This window comes from Ixodes scapularis, unplaced genomic scaffold, assembly GCF_016920785.2.
Source record: "Ixodes scapularis isolate PalLabHiFi unplaced genomic scaffold, ASM1692078v2 PGA_scaffold9__187_contigs__length_104089568, whole genome shotgun sequence".
Classification (NCBI taxonomy): domain Eukaryota; kingdom Metazoa; phylum Arthropoda; class Arachnida; order Ixodida; family Ixodidae; genus Ixodes; species Ixodes scapularis.
Genome location: NW_024609884.1, coordinates 71,976,025 through 71,989,922, shown reverse-complemented (window position 1 = coordinate 71,989,922; position 13,898 = coordinate 71,976,025). Strand labels below are relative to the sequence as shown.

The following is a 13,898-nucleotide window of genomic DNA, read 5'->3' as shown; positions in this document are numbered from 1 at the left end:
AAAAAATTACTTGACATAAAAATATAACACGCTTAAATTGTTTTTAATAAAGGATTCCGCCACGTTCGGGGAAAGTAGTGTACACGCTGGCAACAAGTGCTTGATAAAGAACTAAAGAACGATAAAGAATTAAAGGTGCGAAGGTGCTGGGTGGTATCGGCACTTTGCGTCTCGAAATGCTCTATTTTTATTTATTAAGTTGGCTAGCGACAGTTATTCAAATATGTTTTATTATACTGGCAGTGGGTAAGTCACAGCCATTCATTATTTAACATTTTACTCGCTACGCTGGCCGTGAAATAGGAGCCGGCGTTGCGTGTATTCGGAAAGCGTCGGTCGATGCAATCTTGAAACATAGCTCTGCAATGCGTAATTTCGGGTTTCTCTAATATTGTCGCGTGGATAATCCTAAATTTACGGTAGAAGTGCTCGCGATCCCTGTTCCTCTCTCTTAAATCCAGTTGGAGCGTAATCGTTCGCATATGTGACGTGAAATCAGCGTTTGTTTACCTCACTTTTCGCTTCGTGCCCTGTGCTGTTTCAGCTGCCGGGCTTTACTACGTTGCGGAACTCGTGGAGGAGTTCACAGTAATGACTGGGAAAATAATTCGGATACTGATCCTGGTATGCCCCGCAGTTTTGCTCATTTATTTTGATACCACCGTTGCCGGTGGTGCTCAGTTGCTCTTTTTGCATTTTGCTCCGCCTCGAGCGCGATCTTTCTTCCTTTCGTAAATATGTTGACTTAATAGCGCAAATAAGGTAAGGAAGGAAGAGGCAACAGCAAGGAAGGAGCGCTGACTCACAACTCAGGTTTCTATGAGCTTCATTAAACATTAAACGGTGCAAATAAGGTCTTACCTTACTTGCGCTGTTTAAGTCAACATGTCTAACCAACTCGCCCAGCAACTCATTTTGATACAGTTGCTTTGATAAATACCAGCCAACGAACGCGTGCTGGAGGCGGAGCATCTACTGGGCTCTTTTCCTGTCACCGACTTAAGTTCCTTCACGTCTGATGTTCCGTGTGGTGATCTTGCAGCTTACACTTGCCGTGTACGCCGGACTGTTCGTCTTCGAAGACCTGCCACTGACAATGATTGGGTGTGGTGTACTTAGCCAAGTGATGCACTTGCTCGTGCTGCGCTCGTTCCCTTTCTTCAACTTGTACTCTGTTCCTTTCTTATTAGCGTCAGGTGAGTGAATAGTGGAGCAAGCTTCGTGGGAATGAGACGTCTAAATGTTCTTCATTCTGCTTGTTTTTTTTGTGTGTTTGTATTCGCAGTGCTCGTCGTAGTGAACCACATTCTTGCATTCAGCTTTTTCTCTGGCAAGGTGTATGCTTTCAGCGAGGTAAGTGGATATGATGTCATCCATGTACTGTATTGCCACAAAATTAGCTTTCTCCGGCCTACAACGTCGTAAAGATGTTTTTTACGGGACGTGCACACCCAAGGGTTGAGAAAAATCATTTCCATGGGTTGAGAAAAAAAGCTTTGAAGAGTTACTGCAATTAAATTTCGGCGCTTATTTCTTGGTCTATACGTCAAGGGGGTAGTATCACATCCGACACACCAATCTCTCGTCGAAAAGGAATTTTAAAATGAATTAAATGATTAGCAAATGGCACCTGATGGATGTCGCTAAAGCCTCGCTGGTGCCCCATGCGTGCAAGCATGTGCAGCTTGCAGGTGAGTGTAGCTTTGGCAAGCTTGTAATTGCTTGCACTTGCCATACGAGCAGCGACATGGCGGCGGCCGGATGCCTTGCTTGCAATCGTCTTGTCGACGTCAGCCTCACTGCAGCGTTGCTCATCCCGAGACAGACTATGTCACGATTGTGCGGGATGTCACATGCTCTCCGCTGGCTGCTCTCTGAGCGCTTTCCAGAGTGGAAAATTACAGCTATCAGGCTCAAAACAAAAACATGCCAATCTCATTTACGGATATTGTGGACCATATTCAGCCTATTTTTAAACACAACAGGTATATTTCTAATTTCGTTGAAGTATCCCTTTGAAGAGCCACTGATAGCCTCAACATCAATACGTCTTTTATGGTTTGAAACACTTCAAAACATCCAATATAACCTTAAAAAAAAAAAAAAAAATCCATGTTTGTTAGTTTCTTTAAGTTCCTCCAAACTAGGGGGAGTGTGCATGCCAATCCTTGCTCCTGTTTTCAATAATGTAGTTGACAAAGGTGTCTTCAAGAAATTTAGAGATGTTGCGAGTTGAGTGCCTGCAACAATTGATAATGACATTCAACAAATATGGTTTATTATAACAATCGTAGACACACTACGCCGCTGACTTGTAAATGTGAAAACTCTGAGCCCGAAAGTGTTAGTGATGAGGCATTGGCTGTCCGTCTCCTGGCTTGTTTTCTTATTTTCAACACTGCGGCGCTCGGCGACTGTGTTGAGGGCTTTGAGAGGGATGGAGGATTTTGGGAAGGTTGGCAAAAGCTCGGATAAGTTGTTTTTTCAGTGTTGGATAACCTCTTGGTCTTCAAGAGAGCATTAGTGAAGATATCAAGAATTTTTGGTTTTCCTTGGCGTTGCTCTCAAAGTATGCGACACATAATTTTTTTTTTTACCTTTTTAAAAAGCGTTTATTTAGTCCCACTAAACAAACACTGCAAAACGAAAAAAAAAAAAAAAAAATCAAACTTTAAAGTGTTGCTTCTGCCTACAGAGAAAGGTTCCATGGCAAGCACACAGCAAAGTAGGTGCTGATTAGCCAGTTGGCAGACACGAGTGCTCGTGATTTCCATGGTTATTGAGAGGGAAAGTAAGAAAGTTAAACGACACTTCCTGTTTGAAGTCATCTAAAAAGGCAAAGAGTGCAGCATTTCTCCATCTACGTCATAGATTCAAGCGGTAGTTTCAATACAGGCTTTAAGAAAATGTTTTTTTCCCTCTGTGAATTGCATGCAGTTCCCAAGCTTAAAATATTGAGGGCAAACCCTACAAATCATTTTCAGTCATTTGCAAAAAAAAAAAAAAAAAAAAAAAAAGAATTTTGGGGTGTCAGCGACTCTTTAAACTATACTTTGTTTCTGCTTAAGTCCAGATGCAGCCGATGGTACAAGCGCGAGCATGTGATCCTGAACAGTGCTTGCACTGCACGAGCGTGCTTGCTTGACAGGGATGCTGAGAGCCCAGAGCTCGCGCTTGCAGCATCGGCTGCGTCTGTTCTTAAGCTGAAATGAAGTATAGGCAGTGTTGGGTAAAGTACATCTAAAAAATACTTGAAGTAAAGTACAAAGTAAATAAGAGGTCATGTACTTCGGGTAAAGTAGTAAGTACACTGGGTGCAATGGACTTCAAGTAAAATACTATAAATACAATGTACTTTTAAAGGGTTACTGCATCGAAACTTAAAATATACCTCTCACGTTTAGAAATAAGTTAAACATTATCAACTCTATCTGCTAATGACAGTCGCACACTTGTATTTCAAGCGGGTGGCTTTATTGTTTGTTCTAAATGTTTGATTCTGGCAAGCGCTTTAAAATCAGCCATTGAAGAGCGCAGTGCACCTCAAGATATCCGTCCCGCCCGTGACGTCATAGGGCCAAGCGTATCGTAGTTAGAAGCGTTGACACTTGGTGGCGTCAATGCGTTACACCTTGCTTAGTCAGAATGCCCAAGGGCTGTAACATATCACGGGGAGATTGCAGAGCCGGCGGAGTTGTGCGTGCTATGACAACACATAGTGCGTCGTCTGCTTCGCGACTTGGCCGATATGACGACATTGGCAAGGTTGGTTTCAGGTGCAAGCTCGCTACTCTTTGAACGGGACGACATCGTCGCAAGGCAGCTAGGTACCTCTGTTATCTCGCACGAGGCGAGATACAGGCAGATTTCCAACCTCATGTTGTCTAAGGCGATGGCAGAATAATGTTTGACATTGGTAGGACCAGGCATTTGCAGCTTACCTGATTTACCACCGACTGATTACAACGACCAGACTCGGCTTTGAGGGTGCCATACCAGTTGGCATCCTTCATTTATTAAAGCGAGCATGGAAGCAGGCAGAGTCCGGTGAGGCAGCACGGCGGTGGCATCACTGGAGTATTTCACGCAGCTTCTCGCATCAATAGTTTTGTGACCACAGCATTGTCACGCCACCGCGAAGGAATGCGTACACCACAACGAGTTTGCAACATTCCTTGTCACAAGGGCGGACCTTAAACGAATGAAGGGAGGGCATCGGAGTTGAGGAAGCTTGTGCTGGTCTCGACAGGATGCGATTTTCCAAGCAAAGGCACAGATCAGAGAGAACACGACTGTACAATTCTCACATCATCACACGAAAACTACCACGAAACAACGCTAGCATTGCAACGATTTTGCATTGCGACCTGTCTTAATGGCGAACACTAAACGAATAAAGAGAAGCGATCGGCATCGCTTTTGCCGGTCTCGTCCAACTAGGCTTACGTGATCGTCCAGGCGGGGGCACTTAGCACGTCTATGGCTACTAAGTTGGACGGCGAGACGATCGCTGAATTCTCACATCGTCGCACAGGAACTACCACGCACAAAAGCGGATACCGGCGCAGCTCTGCAACATTGACCCGGGTCACTTCGAGAGGTAGATGTCCCTTGGCGAGAACGACGTTGAATGCATCGCGCGCCATGTTGAAAAAGATAGTTCATTAGCCCCTGACGTCAGTGACGTCAAAGAATGAGTGGAAGCGATTTGCTGGTGGAGTGGCCGACTGTGCTTTGGATTTCTTCACCAAACCTTCGGTAATATGTTCTGGCCTAGGTAATCTGTACTAGTGTGCATACTTCCCATATAGTGGCACTGCCGTTGGAGGCCGATGCTGTCACGAGATTCCATTGAAGCTTCATAAGCAACAACCAGGTGGTTTTTAGTTATCGTTGAATGCAGTTTCTTGCGTTTTTCAACAAAATATTGATGTTTCTGAGGTTCTATGTCATGTTGAAGCAAAGAAATGAGCTCCAGAATTTCATTTTCGTCCCTTTAACCATTCTTCAGGTGAATGCCTAAGAATGCTTCGACTCAAACCCTTGGACAATCTTCAACTCAAACATTATGAAAGACGCTTCAGACCACCCAACTAGAGCCCACAAAGAAGGAGGGCAACCTTCAACAGGGCAGTCTACAAAAGGGCACAATGAGGCCAAAATTTTGGGGACATAAACTGAAGGTCAAAAATAACCGGCACTGGCAGAAGAGACTCATCATCTCGATTACTAAGAGACCTTAGGAAACCTATGCTGACAATCAACCCAAAACAACAGTAAAACAAAAAAAAAAAAAAAAAAAAAAGAAGAAGAAAGGAGTTTGCTTAATGTTTGTGTAAAATTTTTCGTTGAAAGGAAACTGCCACTTGTATGAAAATATCCAAATACCAATATTTTTCGGTTTTAACCGATTATTTATTTTCGACACTGGCGGATATTTATCTGTGCTTTACGGTTAAAACCAGAAAGTATACAACCTACTTATAAGGCACCTTTTTGTATTGGTCTTTTACTCGCCGTTATTTTACTCAGAGAAATGACCCAATAACGTCTCGAAAGATAATAACTTGTTTTCATGACGATGTCAAGATGCTTATTTTTTTCTTAGTGGTTGGAGAATTTTTTTACTCGACCTCAGAAGTTGTGCATAGTACTAAGAAAGCCAAGGACATGAGCATGTGGTCCTTGAGCTTATATTCGCTGAGCAGAACCCAAATCAACACGCTCGTCCCCGTGCATTTTGTGAACTCTGCGAGTCTTCATCAACCTCCCCTCCCCCCGACTTCATGATTTGGCATCGCTTGCACTGGCTTGCACCCAAAGGGTTAAGAACGTAGCAATACGTCGTCTGCTCGCATTTTTGGTTAGAGTAGGATATCCCTCCCAGTTTTTCTGCAGAGTTGCCGAAGCATCATTTTGTGGTAAATTTGGAGAATTTACTTTGAAGTCAGGAGTTGTACTTCCTCGGAAAGTACCTGAAAAATATACTTTAAGTAAACTGCAAGTACATACTCAAAGAATGTACTTCAAGTAAAGTTGAAGTTTCTAAACCTGCTTAAAGTAGTACTTTAAGTATGATGTACTTGAAGTACCTCCCCACACTGAGTATAGGCAATGCCTCTTTGGAAGTGGTGCAGTTGGGTGCGAGGAAAGTTGTATTTTTGAGAGTGCTGATGCAAGCTGTGTCGTCTTCGATCCTTCAGGTGCTTGCATACTTCACCATCTGCTTGTGGCTGGTTCCATTTGCATTTGTGGTCTCCTTGAACGCCAACGACAGTGTGCTTCCCACCCTTGCGGAGAAGCGGCCACTGTTGAATGGTAGGTGCTGCTTCCCATTCTCTCGGGAAGGGGGGGGGGGGGCAAGGCTACTCTCTGCGGATGTGGGATACTTGTTAGTGCTACATGTTCACCGGCTACTCTCATTTGCACCTCAAAACACAATAAAAAAAATGAACAAATTGGATTAATATGGAATATTGCCAATTTATCTCTTTATGTGGTGAGTTAAAACACCTGCATGTGCAGTTAACCTAGTTTATTTCTTATTCCATCAAAATATACATGTTTCAAGTACCAAATGCACTGTTTTCTTCTTTGACAGCCAAATATTGCGACTACTTGCACGGCAATCAAACTACCGTAAAGTACCAAGCAGCTTTGACAGTATTGTATATTAAGTATGAAACAGAGTATTGAAAGAAATAGTGCTCACATAAGTGATAGCTGTCCTGAAAACAGTTGTTTAAAGCTGCGTGTTTATTCACAAAGAAGCTTGCATCGCCATGAGGCATTTTAGCAGAGGGTGGATTTTACAAAGCCCTCATAAAACATGACTGGAATATACAGGGTGCTTTTTTTTAAATTTTAACAGATTTGTTTAGAAAAAGCCGGAAAAGTTACATTTATGCAATTTGTGCAGGTGAGTTATACGACCAGGGGGACAGAGTATAGGGGGCTAATCGTAACGATCAGTCGGCTAATTAATTAAAATTAATTAATAAACTTCTTTTAATGCAAATATACATATGGTTCCTATTAGAAACTTGTTCAGCGTCATCGAAAACCTCTAAATCAACTTTTTTTAGAAGGATATACCTACAGTAGAATCTTGTTAATTCGAATTCGAGGGGGACTGAACGTTTGTTTAAATAAAGCAGTATTTGAATTATCGGGAGTTTTCTCCCATAGAGACGAATAGGATGCGACCTGCATGTTAGTTTGAATTATCGGCAAGTTCAAATTAAGAGAGTTTGAATTAATGAGGATTCAACTGTACGGCAGGTGCAGTATATTACGGCGTTCCGTAAAAACGCTCCATTTGGACATGTTTCTAGGTTTCGATTTCTTATTGGAGCGCATCTCTGTGCCCGCAGTCCTGCTCCCCAGTGGCTGAGACGCACAGCACATGTGCGCCCAACTTTCCTCCATGCTACGAAGGAGGCGAGGAGTGGCTTCGCGCCGCGACCACCGGGGGAAAGAAAGCGAGCGCAGAGATGCGCTTCGATAAGGAAGGGAACTCTAGAAACGCGTCCAAAGTGAGCACTTTTTTAGAACGCCGTAGAATGCTGCCCCTGCGTTATAGCCTTCTAAAAAGAGTTGATTTAGTGGTTTTCGATGACGCTGAGCAAGTTTCTAATTGGAGCCATATGTATTTTTTCAATAAAGGGACCATGAAATGACCTTTTTACTTTTGCCAGATAACTTTTACATTAAACCTTCAATGTCCTCTGAATGCCTAACAGGCATCCGTTTTCGTCTTGGTTTATTAACTTCTACACAAAAAGTTAATGAAATATTGACTTTTTCTTTCTCTCCAACTGACCACAAAACAAGTTGCGGCGTAATTTTGACGGTCGTGACGTATCCTGGCACAGGAACCGTAAGTTCTCTCGGCTGTCGGAGAATGGGAGCGTTAGCGGCAGTTAGCGGCTGCGAGTTGGCGGTGTGCCGGTAGGTTTTACTGCGCTGATGGGGCTGATGTCACCAATGTATTTTCTGAATCGGCGCCATTGCAGCTGACCGAGATTCAATTAGATATGTTGCGCTACAGCGACAGCATGGGACTAGTCCCATATGCCGGTATGCCTGTTGGGAAGTGCGGCGAGTCTTCTGGTGAAGACTCCTGAAGTCAACCCAACTGTCATTGTTGGTAAAAGGCGACCCGTGTCAGTCGTTTGCAAAGCGACGTCGATAGAGACAAATGGCTGTGTCATGGCTTCATTATGTTCTTCTACCGCCGCGATGTGTTGTTAAGAAGCACAGAAAGTACTCGACCATAACGCTAGAAAAGAAGGCAGCGATTCTCAAGCTAAGTGAAAGTTGCCGAACGCAAACGGAATAATTAGTCGGCGACTGTAGTTGGTATAAAAAAATCCATTATCTATCAGACAAATGGAATATAAGAGCCACTGTAAATAACAGCTGGAAAAATTAAAGCACCATCCATCAAATCAAACACAAGCACAAACACTATATTTTACACACTATTTTGAAAATTTGTCAAGAATACAACATTAAGTATGCAAGGCATAAAAAAAAACAAAAAAACATGAAAGGGTGGAAAGTGTAATTATTATCAAGTGAATCTAAATTTTATATCCTATTGTTATTAATGTGCATATTTGGTAGTGTTCAAAAGTAAAAACTACAAATATATATAAAAGAAAACTCAAATGTGGCAGAGATATTCTGTGAATAACTATATGAATGCAGAATACCCGAATTATCAAATTGACTGGAGTATATATTATACAAAAAGCTGATACGACATGTCGACTATATAAAGAGAGAATAGCAGCATACACAGAAAGGACGGTGCACTCTGAACATGTTTCTCTGAGGGGAAGTAGATGCGCATATACTTTCACAGCGCGTGATAAGTTAATAGATAATGTCCATAGAAGGAGCTTGGTGATTTACAAAGCTAAAAAAGCTTGAACCTGCACTGCAACTAAGACACAATAACGTGACATATCCTGCTCAGAAATGCCGTGCAGATCTCATTTTTATTCCAAACAATTTTTTTCTACTCCATTACAAACCAGGCGTGGCTTGTAAGGCGGCAGATGATTAGGTCCTAAGTTGCAGGCCATGCACACTCCAACTTACAACAAATTTTCCTGCTTTTCTCGAACATGTAATTTTATATGCCATCATAAGAAAAAACCCGTTTTTTTTTTAGAGCGCAGCTCTTAGGCGCCTGTTTACGGCTTGGGCGGCGTCGCAGTCGGCGTAGCTGTGAGGTCACATGACCCCCGTGAGGTCACGTGACCCCGGTGACGTCACATGACCACCGTGAGGTCACGTGACCCTGGTGACATCACGTGACCTTGGTGACGTCATGTGACCCCCGTGAAGTGAGGGGGAGGGAGGAGGAGTATACTCTCCTCTCAGTACCCTTCCCTCCTCCTCCTCAAGAGCTGCGCTCTAATTTGGCTTTACAGGGAGTTGTGAACGGCTTTCATATTTTCTTTAGAAAGAAAAAAAGGGCATAACCGCCTCCACCTCTATGAATAAATAAAGTTATTTCCATCCATCCATCCATTTAGAAAGAAGAATGTTCATTTTAGCCAATTGGTCAACTCGAGCAAATCACTGTCTATTTGGTGTGCTTTGCAAACCTTTGAGGATTTACCAAGACAGAAACCTTAATGTTAGTACTTCACATAAAACACTGTAAAATTAAGCACAAAATATAAATAGATACAAGTCAAGCTTATTCTCTGGCAAACCCCATCAAAAGTGTTCACTGCCAAATTCTAAAGTAGTAAAAATCGTTCTACTAACTGCTATTTTTCTTAAAAGTGCAGGTCACGACAAGCTGTCCAAAAACATGTTGCAAGAAACAAAGAGAAAAACTACTTACTTGGAGCCAGGCATGTAGCCAGGATTTTGTTTCGGGGGGTGCCGCACATGACAAAATGCTGTATGAGGGGGAGGGGGGAGAGGAGGTCCCAGCAAAATGGACGATTTTGGGGGGTGGGCCCGGGCCCCTGGCCCCATCGTGCCCCCCCCCCCCCCCCCTGGCTATGTGTCTGCTTGGAGCGATGAGAACTCGGGGAAACCCATCGAGAGCCCAAATCCGACTCAACGACAGTTACGCGTGTCGTTACGTGTGTCGTTACTCTTTCAACTATACACGAGTGAAAGAACGAGGGCCCTCTGTCCACAAGCACATCAGATACAGAGCCACATCCTGTTGACTTGCAGAGTTGCAGAGCTGAAAATCGGTTTTGTCCCTGTTGCGGATTCAATTTCTTACGCGTGCAAGCCCCTGTTGTGGGACGCTACTCTCTCTCCCACGGGAGAGCAGGGTCAGGAGAGGAAAGGTGGCCGACTGACCAACACCTTTAGATAAGAAAGCCTAAGTGCTGAATTTTCTTGCATCACCCAAAGAGGCAACCGTAGGGTGCAGATTGTACAAGACTGCAGTGTCATTGGTCGGCTGTACAAGACTGCGGCGTCATCGGTTCTCATTGATTGGACACAGGTTCTGGTCGAACGTTGGCGCAGCACTCATGTCCAATCTCTCTGCCCTGTGGTGGCCTTTTTTAGTGACGCAGGAAAATTTAGCACTTAGGCTTTCTTATCTCAAACAAATTTAAACTACCAAACAAAAAAGAACAAAAAAATTTTTTTTTTTTATTTGTTACAGACATGCACACACAGAAAAATCCGAGGAGATCTAAGCTCTTCTTATGAGTTGTCAATGCAAAAGCATAAATGTCGTTCTTCCGCTGCCTTAGTTCGTCTGCGGTGTACTGGCGTGGACGGCCACGTTTCACTATTGCCGAGGCAGATGGCGGAGCGTGCGCTCTCGTAAAGTGGCCGCGCCACGCTGAGCTCAGCCGTGCAACCTCTTTGGAGTTTGCCCGTACGGGCTCTGCTCCCTCTTACCGGCAGCCGGGCCGCTGCATGCGCTGTGGATGGATGGATGGATGAATGGATGAATACGGCTGAGCCCTTTGGATCGGGCGGTAGCTTACGCCACCTAGCCCACCATGGAGAGGGCGTCTCTGGCGGCGTTCCTTGGAACTACGCCGTGCGAGAGCCTATGGGAGCCTCATTCCTTGAAATGATGACTTGCTACTGACGACAAGCTTCGCTCCATTGTGACAGGGGAAGGTGCTGTTTGGTGCGGCTTCAAAAGCTGATGTTGTCGGTTCGCTCCATGAGACGACTAATGCTTTCGCGTTAAAACTTTATTGATTGGAAACCTCTGGGCTCCTTTTCGCGGGTGCGGTGCCCTGATGCCTGGCACAGCCGTCTCAAGGGCCGCCCACACTAGCGAGAAAACGCGCGTGGCACGCCGATCGCGGCAAGTAACAAAATGTCGCCGAAGCACAGTCAGCGCCACGAGCGCGTGCAGAGACACGCCCTTTATCTTCCCGCTTAACCGATTTATCGGCGCGCCGGGCGCGTTTTCTCGCTAGTGTGGGCGGCCCTTAAGTCGCCCAAACCCAACGCTGGCCCTGATTGTTATAATTGTCATGTAGACATTTTAGCCTAAAAGATCTCCATTCACTAAGCAACTCCCCATGGAGGGCTTCTTTCATGCTGGTGATGCTTGCTCTGAATGCATAATTATTTAAACAAACTTAGTGATCTCAAATTTTTTCTAGTTTGTCTATTAAATATTTATGGTGGGGGCACCAGACTACTAAGCATATTCGATGCATGGACAAATAAACTAAAAATACTAATTTTCCTTAATTTGGCTGGAAGCTTGTCTAAAGTTTTGTCGAATCAAATTAAGCGTGCCAATTGTCCTTAAGGATCTCGTTTCAACTTGGCTCTTCCACATTAAATCACTAGATAACATACCATCCAAATACTTTGCATTCGAGCTAACTTTAATTATTTCAATATTAAGCATATATCAGCAGTAATAGGACTCTTTTTTGTAGTAAACCTCATGTGAATGCACTTTTTAACATTTAAAATCGTCCTCCATTTGGCACACTTGTCAGAAATTTTGTTGGGATTGCTCTGTAAAGTATTAATATTGGTGGAGTCATTACTTATTATAAAAATAATGCAATCATTTGCAAATAGTCTAATGTTTGATTTTCCATTAATTTTATCATTTATATGGACCAGGAAAAGCAAAGAACCCAGAACAGAACCCTGGGGATCACTGGAAGTGACATTTAAATAATCAGGCTTTTCCCCATTAAGTACAGTACTACAGTGCATTGCATGTGTCCTTAGCTAGCTCAAGCCCATACATTGTGATCAAGGGAGAGTGAGCTAAGTTTACGAAATAACAATTTATGTTTACAAGGTCGAATGCTTTCCTGAAATCCATTGCTATGAGACGACCGGGGAGAACACTTAAGGACACGAGATATACAAGGCTAGGCTCAAAGCAGTTCAGGCAGACTGACTACCTCTCGAACATTGCTGGTTGCCTCCACTTCTTGATGCAACAAACTGTTTCTAGTATTTTTGATTTCAAAGTTGAGGAAAGGCCTCCGAGGAGTGAACCACGTGTCGAAGGCTGCTGCTGCCGACGAAGCAAACATTCTCTACTGTTGCTACCGAGGACGTGGTAAGGGATGCAGTCGTTGATGCGGACAATCGGCAGCGATGGCACACAACCAACTCAATCGCCGATGTAGTAAACTGCATCACCAACGAAGACCAGTGAATCTGTTGCTGATGTGAACAGCGTCGCCAATGAAAATGCGACAACCAACTCAATCGCCGATGTAAGAACGAACCAATTAAAACAAAGTCGCTGTTTCGGGCAAAGGTGCTTTCACGCAACTTTTCCTCACCAACTTGAATTGCACCGTTCATTTTGGTCGCTCGTCTTGCGGGCAACGAAGTAGCTGTATATTTTATCCATAGTGTATGAACTTGGAATGTCAACCAAATTCCTGGTCCACGATAGCGAATCGAGACCAGCAGCACTGGGGCTTGCGATTGCGGGGTTATACATCTTGTAGCGGTCGCGTGATACGCCTTTCTTGTGCACCGCCAGTCCTAACAGTTTCGACGGTAAGAAAATAAATAATTGGGATTGTAGCCGCTGCAGCAGCACACAACTAATGCGACCGCTGCAGAGGAAGATGAAAAGAGAACCGTTTTTAACAACCCAGGAGTCGGGCGTGTCTTGTCCTTATCTGTTAAATTTAGAACACAACCCCTACAATCTTAATGGCAGAGTATACATCGTGATGGCATAGTGGCCAGTTGCACTTTTGAGCACCATGGTTACCAAGAGTAATTTCGGGAAGGGTCTGTTCCAATGCAAAGAAGTGGAATTGGTAAAAAGCCATTAACTGTTTATTCAGCTCAAAATCATTAGATAAGCAGTTATTGTAAATTACTTATGTTTTGTGGTGATTTCATTTTAATTTTTTGAGAATTATTAGGGGGAATAATGAATAATGCAGATACAGTATATCGCCCTCACACGAAGTCGAGCGATCGGTTTACTCCCAATTGACAAAACTTTGTTTTCACATAATATTGCACGAAACGGCATTTTGCAAATTTACGAAATATTAAGCCTACAATTTTAGCATTGTTCATAATATATTCGTGGAGCTTGTGAAATATATGGTATGCTGTGCACTTTTTGCCCTTTCAGATGACAATGACGTCGTGTCGAACTACTTCTCACAACGCAACAAGCGTTATGGTCTCCTGTTCTTCTTCAACAAGGCAAAAGAGTCCATCCTGCCTCAGCGCATCAAGAAAGTGTTTTAGGTGGTTTGCCAAATGGTGCAGCTTCATGGACGCTTGGGTGCCATCTTCGGAGGTGTTCCCTTCTTTATGTACATACACACACTTTGACTGCTAGTTTGTGTGACTGTGAGTGTGTGCATCCATTTTTATGCAAGGTTAAATTAAAACTTGCCTGCACACTCTTGGTGTACTTCTTCTCTGGT

At 43.6% G+C, this 13,898-nt stretch overlaps 1 protein-coding gene across 1 annotated transcript; it reads left to right on the top strand.

The window, feature by feature from the left end:
* Positions 1-97: 97 nt before the first annotated feature.
* Positions 98-13,874, top strand: LOC120844849 (protein TEX261). The gene is made up of 6 exons (XM_040216823.3): positions 98-246; positions 545-624; positions 1,043-1,196; positions 1,286-1,353; positions 6,204-6,318; positions 13,598-13,874. The coding sequence occupies exons 1-6, from the start codon at positions 177-179 to the stop codon at positions 13,714-13,716; spliced, it is 606 nt and encodes a 201-aa protein (XP_040072757.1). The 5' UTR covers positions 98-176; the 3' UTR covers positions 13,717-13,874.
* Positions 13,875-13,898: the final 24 nt, after the last annotated feature.

Coding starts and splice junctions, on each gene's coding strand:
- LOC120844849 (XM_040216823.3), top strand. CDS start 177: ATGCTCTATTTTTATTTATTAAGTTGGCTAGCGACAGTTATTCAAATA. Junction 1,354..6,203: donor AGGTGTATGCTTTCAGCGAG/GTAAGTGGATAT, acceptor TCGATCCTTCAG/GTGCTTGCATACTTCACCAT. Junction 6,319..13,597: donor GAAGCGGCCACTGTTGAATG/GTAGGTGCTGCT, acceptor TTGCCCTTTCAG/ATGACAATGACGTCGTGTCG.